At 45.1% G+C, this 20,197-nt stretch overlaps 1 protein-coding gene and 1 long non-coding RNA gene across 2 annotated transcripts in view; one reads left to right on the top strand and one right to left on the bottom strand.

Annotated features, from left to right (window-relative positions):
• LOC107314577 (uncharacterized) overlaps positions 1-20,197 on the bottom strand; it is a 111,364-nt gene that overhangs the window by 13,751 nt on the left and 77,416 nt on the right. The gene's annotated exons all lie outside the window — the stretch shown is intronic.
• Positions 11,585-15,011, top strand: RASSF10 (Ras association domain family member 10). Its single transcript, XM_015863929.3, has one exon. The coding sequence runs from the start codon at positions 12,070-12,072 to the stop codon at positions 13,369-13,371; it is 1,302 nt and encodes a 433-aa protein (XP_015719415.2). The 5' UTR covers positions 11,585-12,069; the 3' UTR covers positions 13,372-15,011.

The following is a 20,197-nucleotide window of genomic DNA, read 5'->3' as shown; positions in this document are numbered from 1 at the left end:
CCCAGGCCATTCCATGATTCTATAGCAAAGAACAAGAATTTAAAAGCCATCTCTGAACCAAAGTCCCACTGTTAGAATCTTTAAAAGTATGTAGACAACTGTTTTACAATTCATCACAACTACAATTTTGTCTGTTTTCCACAGACATAAAATGAGGATGAAACCTCACCTCTTTACAACAACAACAATAAAGCAGCAGCACTGTACTTACATACTTACGACATACTTTCCAGCTCGACTTTTTAGCACTACACAGACCAATGAAAAGTCGGAGCATTCACCAGCCCAAACACACAGCTACGAGTCTGTTTCTCTCACTCTCTCTTAAGAGTGCAAATTTTGGCAAAGCAGAAACGATAGAGGAGGTTCCTGGGCTTGAAAATCACTTCTTGCCCCCCTTGTGTCTCTCAGTCCTACAGAGACAGTCACTAAATCTACATCAACTTCCCATTTCCTGTAGCCTGTAAATCAGCCAGAACTCCCCTTGACCTGGGTGGGAGGTTTGCATGATTAAAGCCAGCAGAAGACAGACAGGAATGAAAAATTACACACAGGAGCCTTTCTCTTCTTTTTTCTTTCTGGTATTTCTAGCAATGAGAAATCCTTTCTGCTCCCAAGGCAAACTTTGAAAGCTAAATAACTGTTACACTCATATATCCCATTCTTTGTTAACAGCTTTCACACAAGTAACTCGCTCAAATCACTTTGAAAACATTTCCTTTAATATAAGAACACAGGAGATAGATTAAAAGCCTGCAACTCTCTTGCTGAATGCCAAAGGCTCTGGAACATTGAACTCAGCACTTTGTAAAATTATCTCCCTTCAAAAGAATTTTCTACTGTACTGATTGAAAAGGAAAAGAGAGGCGGATGCCAAGTAATGCTACTGACAATCCAGGGCAGTTCCATTACACATCTACATTCACCCTGCTCACACCACCCTCTCTGCTCATCAAACAGACTCAGGGCTTCAACACAACCAGTCACACCCAGCTGCCTTTTAGACAACTGCGGTGCATCAACTGTGGAAATATCTGACAGTGTTACGGAAATAAGCCACCGAATGATAATGTGCCCCACAGGAAGAGTTGCAGGATACTCTGTCTCCTCTTCTGTTGGTCCCCAGCAGCTTGTCACAGCCAGCAGAGGTGCAGTGAGGGGAGCAGCACATGTTGTGCTTCAGGGCAGAAAGCTGAACTGCTGCGCCCTGGTCTGGGGCTGCCAGCTCAACATCTCCCAACTCAGACAAGTCCACTATTTGACGGGCAGCTTTCAAGGGCACAAGTGAGGCTCACAGTCCACACTCAACACATTTTCAATATTTCCTGGTCCATTTCTGCATCCTTGTTCTCCCTCTGTAAAGCAGAACTGCAGTTGCCCTCTTTCCTCGCCACAGATTTCGGTATTCCCAGTTTTAACATCTCCATGTGTCTATAGAGTAACCAGTCCGAGAGCACCTATCCCAAGCGTGACTTTTCTACAACTCCATTACTTGAAAGTCTTCACTATATAATTTGGAAACCACAGTGAGCGGTAGGAATGAAGAAAACTATACATAACAAAGTTCGGGGAAATCACTCAACAAATTCTGCAGTCAAATATTCCAATCCTGAGCTGAAAAATCTGCATAGAAATACACTAGCATAAAAGCCAGTAACTTGCATACAACTGTCATTAAAGTCAGTGACAGCTGTGCAGGCATTCCTAACACACATTTCTATCAATCACTGTGTTATATCAGAGCTGCAGGTAGGCTCTGCTTCTCAGGATTTAGTCTGGTGTATTTTAAGAATCTCATCACTGAACATTTATATACAGGATTTCAGCTTCCTTTCAACTTTTAGCTAAGAGGCTTCATACCACTACCTGGGCTGCAACATGAGTAAGCATGAGTGAAAAATGGGACCTGAACTTCTCCAAGACTACAAAGATTGCAGAACTGTGCCATCTCCAGATACCCTTGAAGCCAGTGACAGCAACCAGTATCTTTCTGGATCGAGCTTCACTCAGTCAGAAGGAAATTCTCCAGGAATTTTTCACTCCAGACATTTTCCTTGCTAGAAGTGTTAGGGTTTCTAGCAAATCCATGAAGCTTTCTTTCCTGTCCTCATTTTCTCTTAGATTACTCTCCACCCTCCCCCCCCCCCCACCCCCCTTTTTATTTTTTTAGAACTGAAAATCCATAACCTTCAACCATTTTTGGTTCAGTTTTTTCATTATCAGTAGATTCATTTCCTTTGTTATTTCTATGTAACATCTTTCAAAGTCGAGACCAAGAGTGGTTCAGTGGTACTTGACCACACAGAGCAGAGCCAGAAACACTGTGAAGAGCCTGGCAACCCAAAGAGTGGATTAGTTAAGCTACCTGAAAAACCTGAGACTGTGTGACGACTACACTGAATTTTTTCCTCAGAAAAACAGACCTCATGGTGTCCAGAGTGACAAAAATAAGAGATGAATGGAGAAAAAAAACAAGACTACTTTCTCAAGTCTGCGTTAGGGAAAAACATCAGAAACAATGACTGACGCCGGAACAAGTAGGGTAGAGATGAAGTGGAGGAGTAAATGACTGAAAAGAACAGATAACTTGTCATAACAACGTAGGATTTAAAAACCATAGATAAGAACATCTTCATTTCAGAAAGTAACAGCTTATGGTGTCCTCTACTTCAAAAAAGTCTAGAGTTAAAAACCCATTTTATCAGGAAAAAGTAAACCAAGTTAAGATTCCCTGTTTAAACAAAGTATATAGGATTCAAAGGTTGTCACGAGTTACAAGAAAAAACTGTAGGTAAAACAGCTTCAGAAAGACGAGTGAACCAAATCTCAAGTTAATGCAAGTCAGCACAGCTTTGAGACGTTAACTGACTTATGGCCACCAAAATCTGATTTGTGATGAATGTTCCTAGCAGACACAACAGATTGTTTTCCGCATATAACAAACAGACGCTCAACACCCCCCCATCCCCTCCAATGAGCTTTACTTATCACCATATGAACTAACTGATACATAAGACCTAAGACATAACTAGTAGACTATTTATGCTCCATTACAGCAGTTTGTAAATACTAAGTCATTAAAAAATTATGACTTCAATCATTAAAGACCAATTGACATAAAACGCTGAAAACATGCCTTGATTATGTTTCTTTATCCCACTGAACTGTCAGCTTTTGATAAGCGACTTTACAAGCACACACAAGTGCATGCAAGGCATCCAGAGTCATCAGCTGCCAGCAGAACCTACACCCACCCCAGAAGCCCCATGAGACTCCCAGAGGATTGTTTATGAAGTAAAGGGTAGGATGGGAGGCTCTTTTCAACGGGAGAATTGCAATGAAGCAGCCCACTGAAGCACAAGTAGCTGATGATGGATGGAATATCATTCTTTCCTGAGTGACAAGTAAATGAGGCAGATAAAATCTCGCTTTTTATGTAGCTGTCAATTTGTAAGCTAACCTGAAAATTCTCCAGTGTGAAAAGCCCAGTATTATACAGAAGCGCAGGCACATTAATAATCAGTCCTTTCACTTGTTGCATGTAATACCTGCAAAGGTACGTGAGGATTTAGGCCTTACAGAAAATCCGGTTGCTACTACAGAGAGGCAGGCTCTAGATACAGTCCCTATTTCTGCCAGGATCTTTCAATGTATTTTACAACCCCCTGTCAATTTCTCTTCTTATCAATGCTGCTGCCACTTCCTTTAACACAAACTTCCAGAAGCTGCCAGATCCTAGCGACTTTCTTGACATTCACCTGAATTTTTCTTTTCTTACTTTCCTCCCGTTGCCTTTGCTCTTGTCTTTCCGTTATTATCATCACTATTTAACGCTCATGGCTTAGCTAGGGAATGTGCTATCATACTAAGCCAAAAAAAGAGATAAAGTAAAACCTTTTGTATATGTACGGAACAAGTGCTACACAATCCAGCTGTTTCCTACACGATTAGTTTTGAGGCCTGTGCTGGGCTGTCTTGAATGTATCCTTGTGAGGATAGAATGTAGCCTTGCATTGTACTGTGTAGCTCCGGTTTCTCCATTAGCGGAACTAAGGTTGCAGCTCATTTTATTGTATTAGTTTTCGTCTGGGATGGAATTGTTTTCTTCAGGGTATCTGGTATGATGCTATGTTTTGGTTTGGTATGCCATGGTGCTAAGCCACTTGTTGGATTAAACCACAGCAGCCATTTAGCAGTTTCTCAGCTGCCAGTTTGATCATCATATAAGCCAAGGCCACACAGAATAGCAGAATACAAACCTTAATCCAACCCCCAGAGATGACAACACAGCAGGGAAAATAAGCAGCAAGTAAGGTGCTACATAATATAGTTCCACGAGAAAAAACTCCAAGAGCTCCATGAACAGGGAAAAAACTAACACTGTGACCAGCAATTATCAAACTACCACAGCACTCTGTGCTAACAAAGTCCAGTCAGATCTGCTGTTATCTCAACCCTCTGAGCCCCTTGTTGGGTGCCAAAATGACTTGTGGCTTAACCCAGCAAGAGAGTGAGCAGCACACGGTCATTTGTTTGCTCCGTGGGATGGGGGAGAAAATGAAAAAAAAAACAGCAGCAGCAAATTAGTTGAGATAAAACTATTTGCTACGGTAGAGGAAAAGAACAGGGTAATAATTATGACATATATATACATATATAAAACAAGTGATGTACAAGGAATTCCTCCACACCCCCTGACGGATGCCCAGATAGCCCCCTGAGCAGTGGAAGAGAGTAAAAGATGAACTCCCACCACTTTCCTTCTGCTTGATACCATGTGATATGGAATTTCCCTTTGCCAACTTTAAGTCACCTGTCCTAACTCTGTTTCCTTCCAGCTCCTTGGGCCCTTTGCTGTGAATGACTTCAGCTCCACACAATACTGTTTAGCAGCAACTATGAGAGTGTTATACACACTGATTTTCTCCTAGAACCTAGTCATAGCATCATACCAGTTGCTCTGAAGAAAACGATTCTATCCCAGCTGAAACTAAGACAGTGTGGCGCTTCAGTTTCTCCATTAGCTGAACTAAAGTTGCCCCTCATTTTATTTTCTGTCCACGGAAGCCATCCTGGACAACTTTGCTCAAGCACTAGAACTGCACCATTGAAATAATCTTGCTTTCCAATGAGAACTCTGGACCTCATCCAGCTGCCACTATTAAGGTCAGAATAGGATCAGGTCATCCGTGAGTTTAATTTATTCACTTGAACTTCTCGCAAAGGCATGGCTTCAGCAAGGCCAGTATTATTATCATCAACAAAGAGTAAAAAAGAAAAATGATTAAAAATGGATCGAGGATAAAAATGCATCGAGGTAAAAAGCAGAAGCTTTGAAAATGTTTTTTGGAAAGAGTTAGAGAGATCATAGCTAAACAGAACAAGGCTGGAGAATGTAATAATGTTACAATCTTAGCTCAGTAAGAACTTCATTACATTTGAGAAAAAAATTATGCTTCTCATATATAGACACCTAACTGCATAGTTAAACCCCTATCTGAATACGGGACTATGCTATAAAATTAACCACTGGCTCTACAAACAGAACAGGAAAAACAGATTCACCTCTTAAGTACACTTTTAGGACAGATCTCAAAATCAAACATTTTGTGGTAACTCTGGAAACACTGGAAGTTCTGTTTGTTCCAACACAGTGTCCACATACTCATCTACCAATAAGCTTCATCGTCTGACTTCATCATCACTAATTGCAGAGTGGTTTCTGATACTTCTAATCAGCTCCTTGCAATATATTCTGATGGAGAAAATGACATCATTTTATCTGAACGCTAAGCAGTTCCAGATACAATATACAGACAATGCCTATATTTGCACAGAAAAACTCCTGGTTCTTACAAATTCCCAAGTGAATGCGTTTGTACTGTGGTAGAATGAGACTACGTGCTTCACCATCACAGATGGGAACGTACGTCACTAACTGTTCTCCGGCTCAAATAATATATAATTAAATTCAAAGCCTCTCTTTGTACATGGAAGAACTGCCTTGCAGAAATGTCATGCATACGGTATACCTGTGAGCACACGCGATTCACATATGCTTGCCAACATTCAATGCCAAGGTTGATCCGGAGACTCTTTCTTCATACAGTTGTGTGGAGGAACCATATCCCTCACGCTAGATGTTTGCTCCATGCCTGACCAACTTTACTGGTGTCAGCACTCTAAGGCCAACTCCCAGCAAGATCTGTCAGTAATGCCACCAGAAACCAACTCCTCACCCTGTCCCCCACAGAGGGGACCCATCGGACCTTTTCACTCATCATCACACCATTAAGGCCAGAAAGCTCAGGTCCTTTTCACGCATATAAAGCTGGCCTGCAAAGAGAGTCCTCTTGTGTTAATATTGGAAATATATCATCTGCATTATGGAGGCCATGGTGTTTACATATTCAGAAAGAAGGCATATTTGAATGGATATTCACAAGTTAGTAGGAAAAAATAACCAAAACATTTATAAGCAATGTTTTCATCCTGAAGTATCTAAAAGTCTTCCTGATAAAGCTCAGTAAAATAATGAATGACCAAGTACATCTATTACGAGCTAAATGGTCAAACTGGAGAAGCAATTACTGTGAAAGGCTGAGACACTTTCTCAAGGGATGAGAAAATTGCCTAACAAAAAACCAAACCAGATATATGCACTAAATAATTAAAATTGCCCTATTTGCATGTCGAGGAATATCACTGCACCTAATGATTTATATGAAGGAAAAGTATTCAGTGAATACCAAGCATTCAAGCTACAGCTAAGTCTTTGAAACAGTACAAAGCTGTATTCAAATACATTTAACATTTACAGAGAACAGAAGGTATAAGTGTTATCTAAGTCAGATCTTTTCTCATGTGCTCTCCCAAAGCACGCTAGAGCAATTACACTGAGCTACCTAGAATCAAAACTTCAGAAATATCTGTTATGCACATAGTAGGAAAAAAAAGTTCTGCTCTCTTTGATTATTTTTATTCTTCATCTATGCTAAATAGCAGTCAGCAAAAAAAGAAAACCTGCAGTGTTCAAATGGAGAGGGATTGCATGTCATCCTAAGAGTCGCAGGCACGTAACTGTGAAGAAAAAGCTAGTTGGTAAAGATTTGGTTCAAAGATTAGAAGCTGGAAATCAGTATTTTCCTGGTTCTGATCTTCGCTGTGCTCCTGATCTGCAGTGTGACATTGGTTAAGCCTCCGAGGCAGGGATAGTCTCTTCCCATGCATTTACATTACATCTAGCACATCGAGACTTCCAGGCTGTACTGTAATATAAATATACGTCACTCTAATTTTCTTTAATGGTAGCCTATACACATACCTGCATTTTTCAAAGCACTGCAGAGGGATTTACCTGTGCAGCCCCCACTCATTTCAATGGAATACAGTTCCTCCCAACGTACCCTTTTGTAGTTTGGGTGTGTGTGCATAAAACAAAAAAAAAGTTGGATAAACTTGTCAAAGCGGTACAACTCAGCATCAGCAGCCATTATTCAAACAGGCTGCACCACAGTCACCCCAAAGGGATCACACGAGCATGCACTGTTAGCAATGTGAAGCAAAGAATTACTGCAGGTTGTGTTTGTATACCGTACCGGTTGCGTGCAGGGCACTGAGAAGCAAGAAAGTGCACACGGTGAAATAAGCTGAAAGAAGCAGACCAAAAATTCATAGAGCTAAAAGCTTACAGAATCTGACTGGGAGTTCACAACTCCTTGAAAAAGACATCCTTAAAAGCAACAGTTCCATCAGTGGCTTCAGCACCAAACCTGAACAAAACCCGACAGCTTTCTGTCACATCTAAAGTTGTTCAGCTGCATCTGTAACTTTGACAAGCTTCTCTTTTAAAAGAAAATGTGTTCTGACTGGTCTGAATATTCCTGCTAATAAAGGGAGTTGTTCAAACCCTTCATCCCATGCACGCTGATTTGGTTATTCACAATATGATTTGGTTATTCAGCTTTATACTTTCAGGGAAAATGAGGAACAAAAGAAGAAAGCATCCATGAGAGAGCGGCCTGTAAGCTCAGGTAGACCTTTTCACTTCTTACGCAGCTGTAAAGATGAGCACGCTGCCATAGGTGTTCCTAACAAGCAAATCACGTTCCTATTTATTGAGACAGAAACATTAGGAAGCAACAAATATAAGTGACCGGCAGCAAAACCTCACAAAATAGGATTAACAAGAACACAGGAAGAGGAGCCAGGAAAGCAGTGTTGCTGCTCAGGATCACAACAAAGAGCAACTTCACCAGACAGCGATGGCTCAATAGATTACCAGTTGCAGCCTGCCTTTACTCATCGCACTTAGGCTGTATTCTTTTGAACTGTAACCTAAGGAAAAACAAGTAAATTGTCCTGAGACTGATCTAAAAAGTAAAAGCAACTTCTATGTGGAAAAAAGAAAAGAATACCTGGAATCCAGATCCTTACTCTTTTTCTCCAACTACGTGCCTTCAAAATAAGTGAATACTGTGTCTCAAACAGTTTTAAAAGACTTCTTCCTCTTTCCTACTGTATAAAATTTGGAAGCAGGAAATAAATTTTTATCTATTTATTTTAGAGTCCAACTATTCAGTTCTTGTTTCATTTATTGATTATTACTTCTTGAAAATATCAGGGCTCCCATTTCATTCTGGCAACTCAGCTACCACCCACAAGTAACAACAGAACAGACACCTCACTATGCAGCCCCATAATGGGGGGTGCTGGTTTTACTGCAGAAGTTGCACAATGCAGAGTAAAGGAAGAAACAAAACAAACTTCATGCGACATGACAGAATACAGATGATTTCTTACCTTTCTGACTTGTAATTTTGTGAAGATAAAGCTGAGCTTGGCCGTTCCAATACAGCCTGAAAAGTTAAGCTCAGCACCCTCTGTTTGTGGAGTGGGGTGGGTGTGCTGTGCGGTAATGTTCTGGACAGCACTCTGTCATGGAAATCTGTACTTCAGATGCAGAGGCTGCTGACAGCTGTGCATTGATATAGTACTGCAGAAATGGCCTCCGCATTACAGAAGATCATGCTTATCACCTTTTACATTTCAAATCTGTGATGCTTATTAGAGAAGACCTAGGTATTATATGCCTTGCTCTGTAACAGGCTGAGCGCAGAGACAAACAGCTACCCTTCTCCTCAGTTTGACTTTGTGATGACACCACCTCAGCACATCCCACTGTAGTGAGGCCTGCAGGCATGCTGGCACCAACAGCTGAAGGAGGAGACGTGAATACACCAGGACAAAGATGCTGGAAGAAGCCTGTATACCGCTGCCTTCCATCACCCCATCAGAGAAAGAGTATATTGCTGACCTTGCACTTCCATTTTATCTCTGTCTGTATTTGTGGAACAAACGCAGAACCTTCTGTGTCCACCTTTCTCATTGAATAGTTAAAGGAAGAAGAAGAGAGCAAGGAGGCAGAGCACTACTAGACAGTCAGGTTTGGTGACTGAAGTCACCAGGGTGAAAAACCCCAACGTGCTTCATGACAGTGCTGCTGCCTTGCTGTATGACTTTAAGCAAGGCACTGGACTCCTTTATACCAGACCACTCTTATCTGTAAAAATGAGGTAACGATGGTACCCTTCCCTGTAGGATGCTCAGAGATCCCAGGGTGGAAACAAAGAGCTACCTCTGCTCCATTGCCTTTCAGAGTTTAGCCCAAACCTCCAGATAGGTGCTTCAATGCTTAGGGTGCTGACGTATTTAAGCTGTCTAACTTTGGAATCATTGGTGGTGTTTTCCTGAGTCTGCAGGCAGACTGAAACAAAATTCCTGAGGGTTAAACTTAAGATCTAACAATGCAAATTGCCAGTGCCAACATTGTAACCACGGATTATATAAATACACATCAGATAGGCTTATCCTACTAAACACAAGAGTTTGGCCTCCTCAATCTCACTGCCTCCAACCAAATTGCCAACACCTTCATCCTATCTCCAGCAGTGCTGCCCTAGGGGCTTTGCTAGGGAGGCAGAGCCAGTTTTCTGCACACAGAGCTGTGGTCAGGAGAAGATGGAACGATCACCTTCCAATTTCATGGCACAAAGACAGGCTCGGGTGCCAGAAAGATACAGGCAGTCAGACAGGCTGGAGCAGCTTGACCGGTGGGGAGCAGAAGATGCGTCTTTGCATCGCACCCTGCCCTTCCTGTATTGTCCTTTGCCAGAACAAAGGAGGTACAGACGTTCCCATAGGAAATACATGTACAATGAGAGAGCTCAAAATGATATGGGAAAGGCAAGGCATCTCTGCTAAAGAAGTCAGATAGTCTCTTACCGCCTAGTTAACCCTTTCTCTTGAAGCATCTATCTCTGCAGCAGATAACAAGGAAGGGCAGCCTGATGAGAGCAGCAAACCTTTCCTTTTCCTACTCTCCTGCAGTTCTTTCATCTTAAGCCTTACAGAGGCAAAGCCGAGGCATGCAGTCCCATTTGTTTTGTTTTGTTTTGTTTTTAATTTATTTTATTTTTTTTTCCCCCTTCCTGCTTAACCCTGTCTCATTTTGGGGCAGAAGGAGCTCTTGGGTTTGTCCTTAAGTTAGTATGATCCCCTCTGCCAAACAGGAATCAAGGACACTTTCAGGCACAACCGACAGCACAAAAAGGCTGTTCGCCTCAGGAATAGCCTTTCATCAGCAAACATTTCCTTCTGTACAACAAAAGCATACGGAACCAGCACCTCCGACACACTGGAGCCCCTGAAATCAGCACCAGCAAACTTCATCGTGGGACTGATATCAAGGAGCAAAACAGCCTGGGGCTGACACCCCTATCTCACATGTCCCTATTGCAACAGTGGCCAGGGAACTATTTAACATGGAATAATGCAGGAAAAGGACGTCAGCAGCCAGCACACGATCTGCACAGTCTTCAGCTGCAGGCATGCTGGAACCCAGCGGTCACCCTCAGCCCACTTCCTTACGGGGCAGGTGCCCACTCTGCAGAACTATCACCATACCAAACTGCCTTACACAGCTGGAACACAGCACTGGCTCTTCCCTAGGACCACAACTTCCAGGCAAACAGGAGTGAAGCTGGCACAGCAGCTCAAGCCCATATAAAGGAGGAAGGCAGCTGCTGGGCTGCCAGTGCACACTTTCAAACTGCAGTGCTTCAGCTGTAAGGCAAACTGCTGTAACCCGTCCTATCCCATTGACTGGGGAATGGTTTGTTGGCTCAGAAATCCCCCAGCAGATAAAGATCACCTTCCAGGTTCTAGAGAGTTTTCTCCCTTTGCCCATTACACCACTTTCTGTACACACAGAAAAACACAGCTTTGCCAGTCCCTGTGACGCAGCGCCACATGAAATTAGTGCCACATGAAATCAGTGCCACAACCCCGTGTTTTATGAGCACTTTGTACGTCTCCTCATTTTAATCCACGCTCGGAGACGGATCCTGTTCCCATCAAAGCGAGCAGCAAGCTCCCATTAAAATCTGGCTCGGCTAGTATTTTAATAACACTTAGACGTTCCCGTCCTTTGCATATTTCATCTGCAAGGCGCTTTGCAAACATGAATTTCCTAATTACAGGCGGATGATTTACTAAAACTGGAAATTCCTCACTAGTGCTGGCTTTCGCTTTGAAGCTCCGGGACTCGCTCCTGTCCCTCGGCAGTTTGGAAGATCCCTCGACGCCGCTCGTTCGCAGCACAGTCAGTGCCGAGCGCAAGAAGAAAAGGCGACGGCGCCCTACCTTTCCCTCTCCGCGCCCGCGGAGCCCTACGCGAGTGCCGGGGCGGCGCTGCCCGCCGGGGCGTGAGCCGCGGGGGGCGCCCACGTGGTGACAGAGGAAAACCCGGCGGCGGCGGCGCCCCGGCACAGCGCGGACGGCGGGAGGGCTCCGCACCGCGCCGCCCCACTCGGCGGATCGGAGCGGCTCGGAGAACGGCGCGGGGCAGGAAGGGGTGGAGCGGCCGGCGGAGCGCACGGGAGGGGAGGCGGCCGACAGACATCCCGGCCATGCTGCGGCCGGGCGCGGCGCCTCCGCCCAACGCTCGCGCGGAGCGGCCGCCCGACCAGCCCTGAGCCGGCGGACCCTGCCGGCCGGCCGCCTCCCCCGATGGAGCCCGAGGAGCGGAAGATCTCGGTGTGGATCTGCCAGGAGGAGAAGCTGATCTCGGGACTGTCCAGGCGCACCACCTGCTCGGACGTGGTGCGGGTGCTGCTGGAGGACAGCCACCACCGGCGGCAGCGGCCGGCGCTGCCCGAGCCCGGCGGCGGGATGCTGTCGGGGCCGCCGCACTCCTACTGCATCGTGGAGAAGTGGCGCGGGTTCGAGCGCATCCTGCCCAACAAGACGAAGATCCTGCGGCTGTGGGTGGCGTGGGGCGACGAGCAGGAGAACGTGCGCTTCGTGCTGGTGCGCAGCGAGGCCTCTCTGCCCAACGCGGGTCCGCGCAGCGCCGAGGCGCGGGTGGTGCTGAGCAGGGAGCGGCCCGGCCACGGCTTGGGGGCGGCCCGCGCCAGCCTGGCGCTCACGCAGGAGCGGCAGCGGCGGGTGGTGCGAAAAGCTTTCCGCAAGCTCGCCAAGATCAACAAGAAGCGGCAGCAGCCGCTGGCCCGGGAGGTCTCGTCTGCCGAGAGGATGGAGACGCTGGTGCACCTGGTGCTCTCGCAGGACCACACCATCCGGCAGCAGATCCAGCGGCTGCGAGAGCTGGACCGCGAGATCGACCGCTACGAGGCCAAGATCCACCTGGACCGCATGAAGCGGCACGGCGTCAACTACGTGCAGGACACCTACCTGGTGGGCGCCTGCGGCGAGGAGCCGGGTCGGGACGCGCAGCCCGGCGCCGGCCGCCCCGAGGACGACTACGCCAGGAAGTGCGAGGAGGTGCTGCAGCTGCAGGAGCAGCGAGCGCGGCAGGAGGAGCTGCTGGAGCACCTGGCCGCCGAGATCCAGGAGGAGCTCAACGAGCGCTGGATGAAGCGGCGGCGGGACGAGCTGGAGCTGGCGGCGGGTCCCGGCCTGGCCGAGGCGGACTGCCACACCACCGAGCTGAGCGGCGGAGGCGAGGGCGAGCTGCAGCTGGAGCACGAGCGGGTCAAGACGCAACTGAGCACCAGCCTCTACATCGGCCTCAAGCTCAGCACGGACCTAGAGGCCGTCAAAAGCGACCTGGACTGCACGCAGCGGGCTTGGGAGGCCCGAGAGCGGGAGCTGCAGCGGCTGCTGGAGACGCTGGGCACCCTGGACGTGGCGGAGGCGGCGGCGGAGCCGCGCGGGGCGGCGGGGGGAGGTTGGCCGGATCCGGGGCTGCGCAAGGATCGCGCCGACAACGACGAGGACTCAGACACGGGACTGAGCTCCATGCACAGCCAAGACTCGGACTCGGTGCCCGTCTGCGAGTCCCTCGTGTAGCGCCCGCGGCGCTGCGCTCGCTGCCCGCAGCGGCCGGGGTACGGCCGCGGGCTGGGTGGGGGGCCGCGACGGCGCGGAGGTTGGAGCCGCGGCTCCAAAGCACGGTCGTGTCGGAAGCGGCACCCCGCAGGCAGCGAGCGGACGCGCTGCGTTCCGTTCCCGGCCCAGCAGAAGAAACCCGCGGCGCGCCAGCGTTTAGCTCACGTCTAGGTTTGCTCGTTCCTTAAATCCCGCCGCCTGCCGCGCTCTCAAGGTTTTCGTGCCGGGCCTTCTACTCCCGCGGCTCCCGACGCCCCGCACCGTAGCACAGGCTACAGCTAAGACCCGGGGGGCGCACCGCGGGGCAACCCGCAGCCCGTGCGCGGTTTCCTAGCGCTGCGAAGGCAGCGAACGGTGGAGAGCTCGGGCTGCCGGGTGCCAGCATCCCCCGCCCCGCTGCGGACAAAAAGGCCCTGGCACGAAAGCTGCTGATCGCTTAAGAATTAGCGAGGAAAAGAGGCGCCCACACTATTTGAAGCTGACGCTGGGCTCTCCTAACGCCTAGGGTTTGGGAGCGTACTGCAGTTCCTTTTGGCTACGTAAAGGGGTGATCAATCACTTCTTGAGAAAGGGCAAGCTAAAGCAAAATACAGATTAATACGCTGTATTAACCAGTTCTGCATAGTGCTTTTCCTTATGCGTAGATAGGAGTGCTTTATTTTCAAGACATACTAGGACATCTATTAGTATCAACGTTCACGTGACACTAATTGAAAATAATTAGCAGAGCCCTGCGTACACAGCGCCTTCAACCACAGTTTTGTTCTAGGCTACAGCTGCTGCCTGGCAGAGCTTGGCTGGACTGAAACAACGTACAGAATCAGCTTGAGCGACCATTTTTAATAACACCGTTTGTATCAGGCCGAGAGATTACAATGATAAAAGCATGACTCAAGCCCTAGCTGCACTACAGCTTAATCTTTTCAGTTATTCCAATAGAAAAATAAATGTAGCATCAGCTGTAACATGCATTTCACTTCACTGCCAAATCTTTCTCTGCAGCTTAGCTCTTACCAAAAATACATGGGCTGCTCTTACAGTAAGAGGTGTCAGGATTTCTTCATTTTGGAATAATTACAGAGACAGTTTAAGCCATGAGAGACCAGAGAACGTTTAGTCAGACCTGAGCGACAGCGTGAACTTCTTAAAACTTCTGAGATACTTATTTAAGGCTATTTATGAAAGTTTTCAAATACTGAAAGGAAAGCATAAAAAAGGAGAAATCAGCCTCAAAAAACCTCACAGCTTCCTCAACCCAAGTCCAGGTCCTGCTCCGGAGCAGTGTTCTCACAGGTAGGATTCTGCTGGGAAGCAGAACGCACCACAGTTAAGCAGCGTGGAAGTGCTCAGAAATGCTGCTGGAGGATCTGGTGATGCTGTAAGATTCCCTATCTGGTGTAAGTCTGGATAAATGATATTCCACTGAATGGGTTTCAGTCATAACAAGCTGTAGCTTACTTTGAACACTGATGATATAATTTTCAAGTTTTACTCAATCTTGGGAATATATTTAAAAACCTATTTTTAGACTGAATAAAATTCTTACTAAGACTAAATACGTTTTCCCAGTTTAATGTGATTAACAGATACCAGGTCTAGGATTTTGTTTACTGTTGTCTCTTGGATTCATTCATCCTTCTGTGAAGTGAGAAGAAAAATGAACCAAGTCAGACTGCTCCAGGATGCCTCATGACAGCATGATGCGCTCACCCAGTGCCTGTAGGGCTCCTCAAGGTAGAAGCAGAGCATGCATTCCTTGTGTCTGGTCACTGCTGGTGTAGCGTACTAGCATTGGGAAATGTTGGCATTTGTGTATTGTATACTTTACCTTGCTCTGCGATTATAAATACATGGGAGTAGAGCTGAAGAATAACTCAGGGGGTGGGGAATTATGGTGCCACACCGCATTATTTTAACCAGTGCAGGTGCAACGTGTGGGTGATGCAAGCATCTGTTGATGGCTTCTGCAGTGACTGATGTAAGCAGTAAACTTGCAATTGCTTTACGCAAGTTCTCCCATTAGCCACACCAAGCAATAAAAAGAAGCATATAAGAGAAATAAGCTGCAACAGGCCATCTGTCATTGTGCTATTGATACACGTGCCAGGTATTTTGTAAAGTGCAAGGCGACGGGAGCCAGGAAGACCAAAACTGCACAGCCAAGTCTGCCTACGTATGCTCAACCACCAAAAGCCTTAAGCAGGACAGAAACATCCTAAACTAAGGGACACGCTGGTAGGACACCTTGCAGTGCCTGCTCTGGCTCTCAGCATCCCAGACAGTTCATGGTGCTGCCAATCTGCTGGTCCCTGTCCCATGAGGGCAGGGCTGAGAACACTGCAGCAGGCACTGCCGCCTGTACATTTGGGTAAGGGCTACAGGGCCTTCCTACAGTCACATCTCTGCACATGCTTCTATACTGTACACTGAAATTGGGTGTACTTGATTCTTAAACAGAGTTACAAACACAAGTGCAATGGCATCAGATTTTGTTCCTGCACACAGACTGAAATCATACATCATCACAAATTCCTCTCTCTCTCAAACTACTGTTAAAACATTAGCATAGAAAAGGAAGTCCCTGTTTGCATTGGATCAGGTAATTCTCCCTTCCCATCCTCTGTGGACTTGTATATCTTCACTTAGATAATAGAGACAAGCCACAGGATGCTTGGCTTTGACTGGGAATTTGGCTGCAGGGTTTAGCCTGGCACACAGCCAGGGGTTAGGAAAGATTATTCCATATCACAGGTAGAACAGTAGGATTTCTTTTTTTTTTTTAATCTCCTTTCCATTTATGAGAGAAAGGAAGTGAGAGCAGCAGGTAAAAAAAAAACAAAACAAAAAAACAAAAAAACAACCTTGATCAACACCATGACAGAAATCTGCTTTCCAGCACTGCTTAGGAAGCAGTAAAATCTCAGAGCAATACCTGGTTTCTAACTTTTGTTTCACTCTCCAGATCTCCATCTTCTGGAGAGTTAAGACCAGCCTAATCTTACTCTCATCTTAAGACCAGACAAGAAAATAAACATAACTATGAATGGAACAATAATGTAAAAAAAAAACCCCAAAACTAAGAGCATCATGAACTAGTTAGTATAGGTCAGCACTGCACTATTCAATATCCAATCTGCTTCCCCAAGCAAGAGGCAGGAACAGAGGGCACCCGGCCTTTCTCAGACAACCCTACAGAAATCAAAGGAAGTTTTGTTTGAGAGACATAATCAGACCAGTATCAGGTGTAAAGTTTCAAGCATCCTTTAAGCAAGTATAGTCAAGCACTGCTACCCAAATCCTGTCTGCTGCCCTTAGCCACGTTTTTCTTGCTCTACATGTCATTTTATTTTGTGACTATACAAGAGTTTGGGACTGGATGGTGAACCAAATAAAAAAATTGACTGGCTTTAACTCCGGTGAAATCTCTGATGGGGCTCAATGTACAATCACACAAACGCTCCTGCCAGTGTTGCAGTGTGGTGTTAAAAATAAGAAACTAGAGGCAGCTGGTAAGGTGGAACTCAGTCTTTCACCAATACGCACTATCTTAGGTTAGTTTGCATGCTGGCTAAAGCTTAGTTCTGACTGCCCATATAGCCCTGTGCTCAGTCTGAAGACAAGGCTTCCAGTGGAAGATGAAGACCGGAGTCAAAGCTTCACAGACATCAATCACATTCACCTATATCAAATCTGAAATGAGCTAAGTAACCCACCTTCTAGTCCTGACATTGTTTCAAAAAACCACTACCAAGCAATGTTATCAGAATGAAGGCTGCATGTCAAGTTCAATGTATTTCTAGTCCTTAGCACATGTGACAGACCTGTCAGTCTGAATAACCACTTTGTGGGGATATCATTTGGTGCCTTATATAGGTGTGTGTATGGGGATACGTTTACTGTAATGAACACCGCTGAAATGCAAAATGAATGACCTATTAATTACCAGCATTCATTCTGAAAGTAGTACATAGCCAGCCAAATTAGAGCTTGGCTGTCTTACAGTGACAGATCCTTTTCCAAAGAACCTGCACACTTAGATTCAAAATACAAAAGAATGGGGGAAGAAATTAAGTAGCTGTGAGAGAAGAAAAATAAGTAAGCAGTGGATAATAAAGCTTGATTATGTGAAAAATATCTCCAAGGTTTACTCAAAAAAACAGAGAGACGTACACACCCATCTCCCTTTCCCTCCTCATCTTCACCTTCAGTAAATTCTGGGCTGGTTTGCAATGAGCTAGGACCGGAGTTCAGTACATGAAAAGACCAGCACCAGCCATGAAATGAAATAACAATAACAGGTCTGGTGAGCTGTGCTGCTTACAGAGTTGAAATATAAGCCATTGCAGATTGTTGGGAGCAGCTGTCCTTTGAAGTCACTTGATATTATTACTCCTGAGCTGGCATACAAAGTCTAGAGAAATGAGCACTGCAAAGTGCAGGGAGACAACACAGATGTTACTACTTTTATACAGACTCACAATGCTAAATGAGCTTGGAAGCTTAACAGAAAGGAAAATTTTAATGAACTCAAAGTAAAATTGGGCTCCGTATACAAATCAGCCCAATATCTTCAAGCAAAATTGTCAAATAATATTCTCTTTACAATGCTACTTGCTTATTTGAATACATCACTTGTGTAAAAGGCTCAGAGCAGAGCCTTTAATGAAAACTGAATTCTCACACACGCTCACATGCTGAAGAACACTACAAGAAGCAGGCTGCCAATTCCTTCACATGCAGTGCTAATTCTACCAAGCCAATTCAACATACTCTTAAAATCTCATTTATCCAGGCTTATCATATACTGCCTACACATCTGTTTGTCCACACTTAAAGTTTTGTTCTCTGGAAAGTTTTAATAAATTACAACTCCCCACTCTGTATCAATGGCAGTCCAGGAACCTACTGGTGCTACCCAAAAAATAGATTCCACTCCAATAGTATTTTTCCTCCTTCCTGCCAATTAGTCCAACTCTGCTCATCAGTATCTGCTCTGAACTTCACGAGCAGCGTCCTTGCAACTGGCGGAACCCCACAGATTAGTATTAGGATCCTACTTGCTAAGAAATATGAGGTTTCTTTTTATACCTTGGCAAAAACTCATTATCTAGTACAGTATGTGTACTTTCAGCAATATTTTTATCATTCTTTATGTAACGCTAGTTTCAGTGTAAGGACATACACTCACCAGTTGTTTCATTGTACTGTTGCTTACTGATTTTTTTTTCTTTTAAGAAAAAGCATCTCCAAGCTACCGTCCAAGTTTTCTCCCCCTCCTCATATGAGAAGCAAGCAGTTCTCATGTGAGGAAGGGGCACATCTCCTCAGACCCTATTTCTGGGGTAACAGGACTGTGGATAGCTGATGCAAGAAGATAGTTTCTGTTCCAAGCTCTAAGAATAACTTGAGTAGTTATTTCAAGATTAACTGTCTTGGAGCACAAGCATTTGATGAAGGTATGTACCATGCTACTGTACACCAGCTGGCTGAAGGAAGCCACATCTACTTGTGGCCTTTTAGATACTGTTATAGTGCAAACATAGAAAAAAATTTCTCTTTCTCGTCTCAGTTTCCCTAATGCTGAATCAAGCGTGTGCTCTTCCTTGTTCTAAATGCTTTCAAATAATCTTATTCCTGCTTAACAGCTCACTGAAACCACTGCACTGTGACCTCAGAATACAACTCTGCTAATTCAATCCTGGGATTTTATAGAATTTACTGAAGGAAAAAAAAAAAACAAACCAAAAACACAACAAAAAAAATTTCCTGTGACTCACAGAAGGTGCTCTCACATATCTGTAACATACTATCATCGGCTTACCAGCACCACACTTAATGTGTCTCAATTACCTGGTTATTTAGTCTATTATCTCTAAAAGAAATACTTTTCATCAGTGAAATCATACTCATAAGCAGGTCTTTAGAAAATGTGTTAAAAGCCTTTAGGAAAAATATTTAATCCCTGCTTCAATTTAATGTAATCCCCTTCTTTTAATCTCTTAAAACAGCGTACTTTTTGCATGTAATCAGGCTATTAGTTTACACATTTAATAATCAGAGCAGGCTAATAAGTTGCTGTGGTTTTTTTCCTCCCTCACATTGAAGCTCTACTTGATAGATGTATCTTAACAACAGACAAAAAGTAGCTTTGGAAATCCAGACACATGATTCACCTTTTGAAAATGTTACTTCTTGTTCCAATGTGTAATAAAATAACGTGGTCATCCAGTCACTTTGAATTCATTCCTACACATTTACTGACCTCAGAGCGGGATTTTTAAAAACAACATCCCCTGCTTTCTATCTATCAGGGATTGGCGTGGGTATGAAGATGGCATTTAGGCTCAGAGAGATTTACAAACCAACGAGGGCAGTAAGCAACGCCTGTCTTGTACCATTCTCCTCCAGTACTGAGTGAAAGACCATCCAGCCTCTGTACTGCCTAAAAGTACTGGAGATGGAAGGAGACTAGAAGAAAATGAAACAGTGCCACAAGAGGATGGAGCTGAGCCTGAGGACGAGAAATAGGAGAGAAAGAAGCTGAAGGGAATAAGCAAAGAAAGGACAAAAAGCAGCAAGAAATCTGGACAATGGGAATGTAGCAGGCAGCAGTAATTAACTTCTACATTGTAGCAAAAGGATAAAACTGAAGAGTTTTATATATACAACATATACCTGCTCTTCAAACCATCTCAACACAGCCATCCAACAGAAAACAGCCTCAGAAAGGCTGAGACTGATGCCCAACATCTTCATGGTTTATTGACACTGTAGTCAGGTAAATGGG

This window comes from Coturnix japonica, chromosome 5, assembly GCF_054131305.1.
Source record: "Coturnix japonica strain WE chromosome 5, WE-NBRP24, whole genome shotgun sequence".
In the NCBI taxonomy this organism is placed as follows: domain Eukaryota; kingdom Metazoa; phylum Chordata; class Aves; order Galliformes; family Phasianidae; genus Coturnix; species Coturnix japonica.
This window is presented reverse-complemented; position numbering and strand designations above follow the sequence as displayed.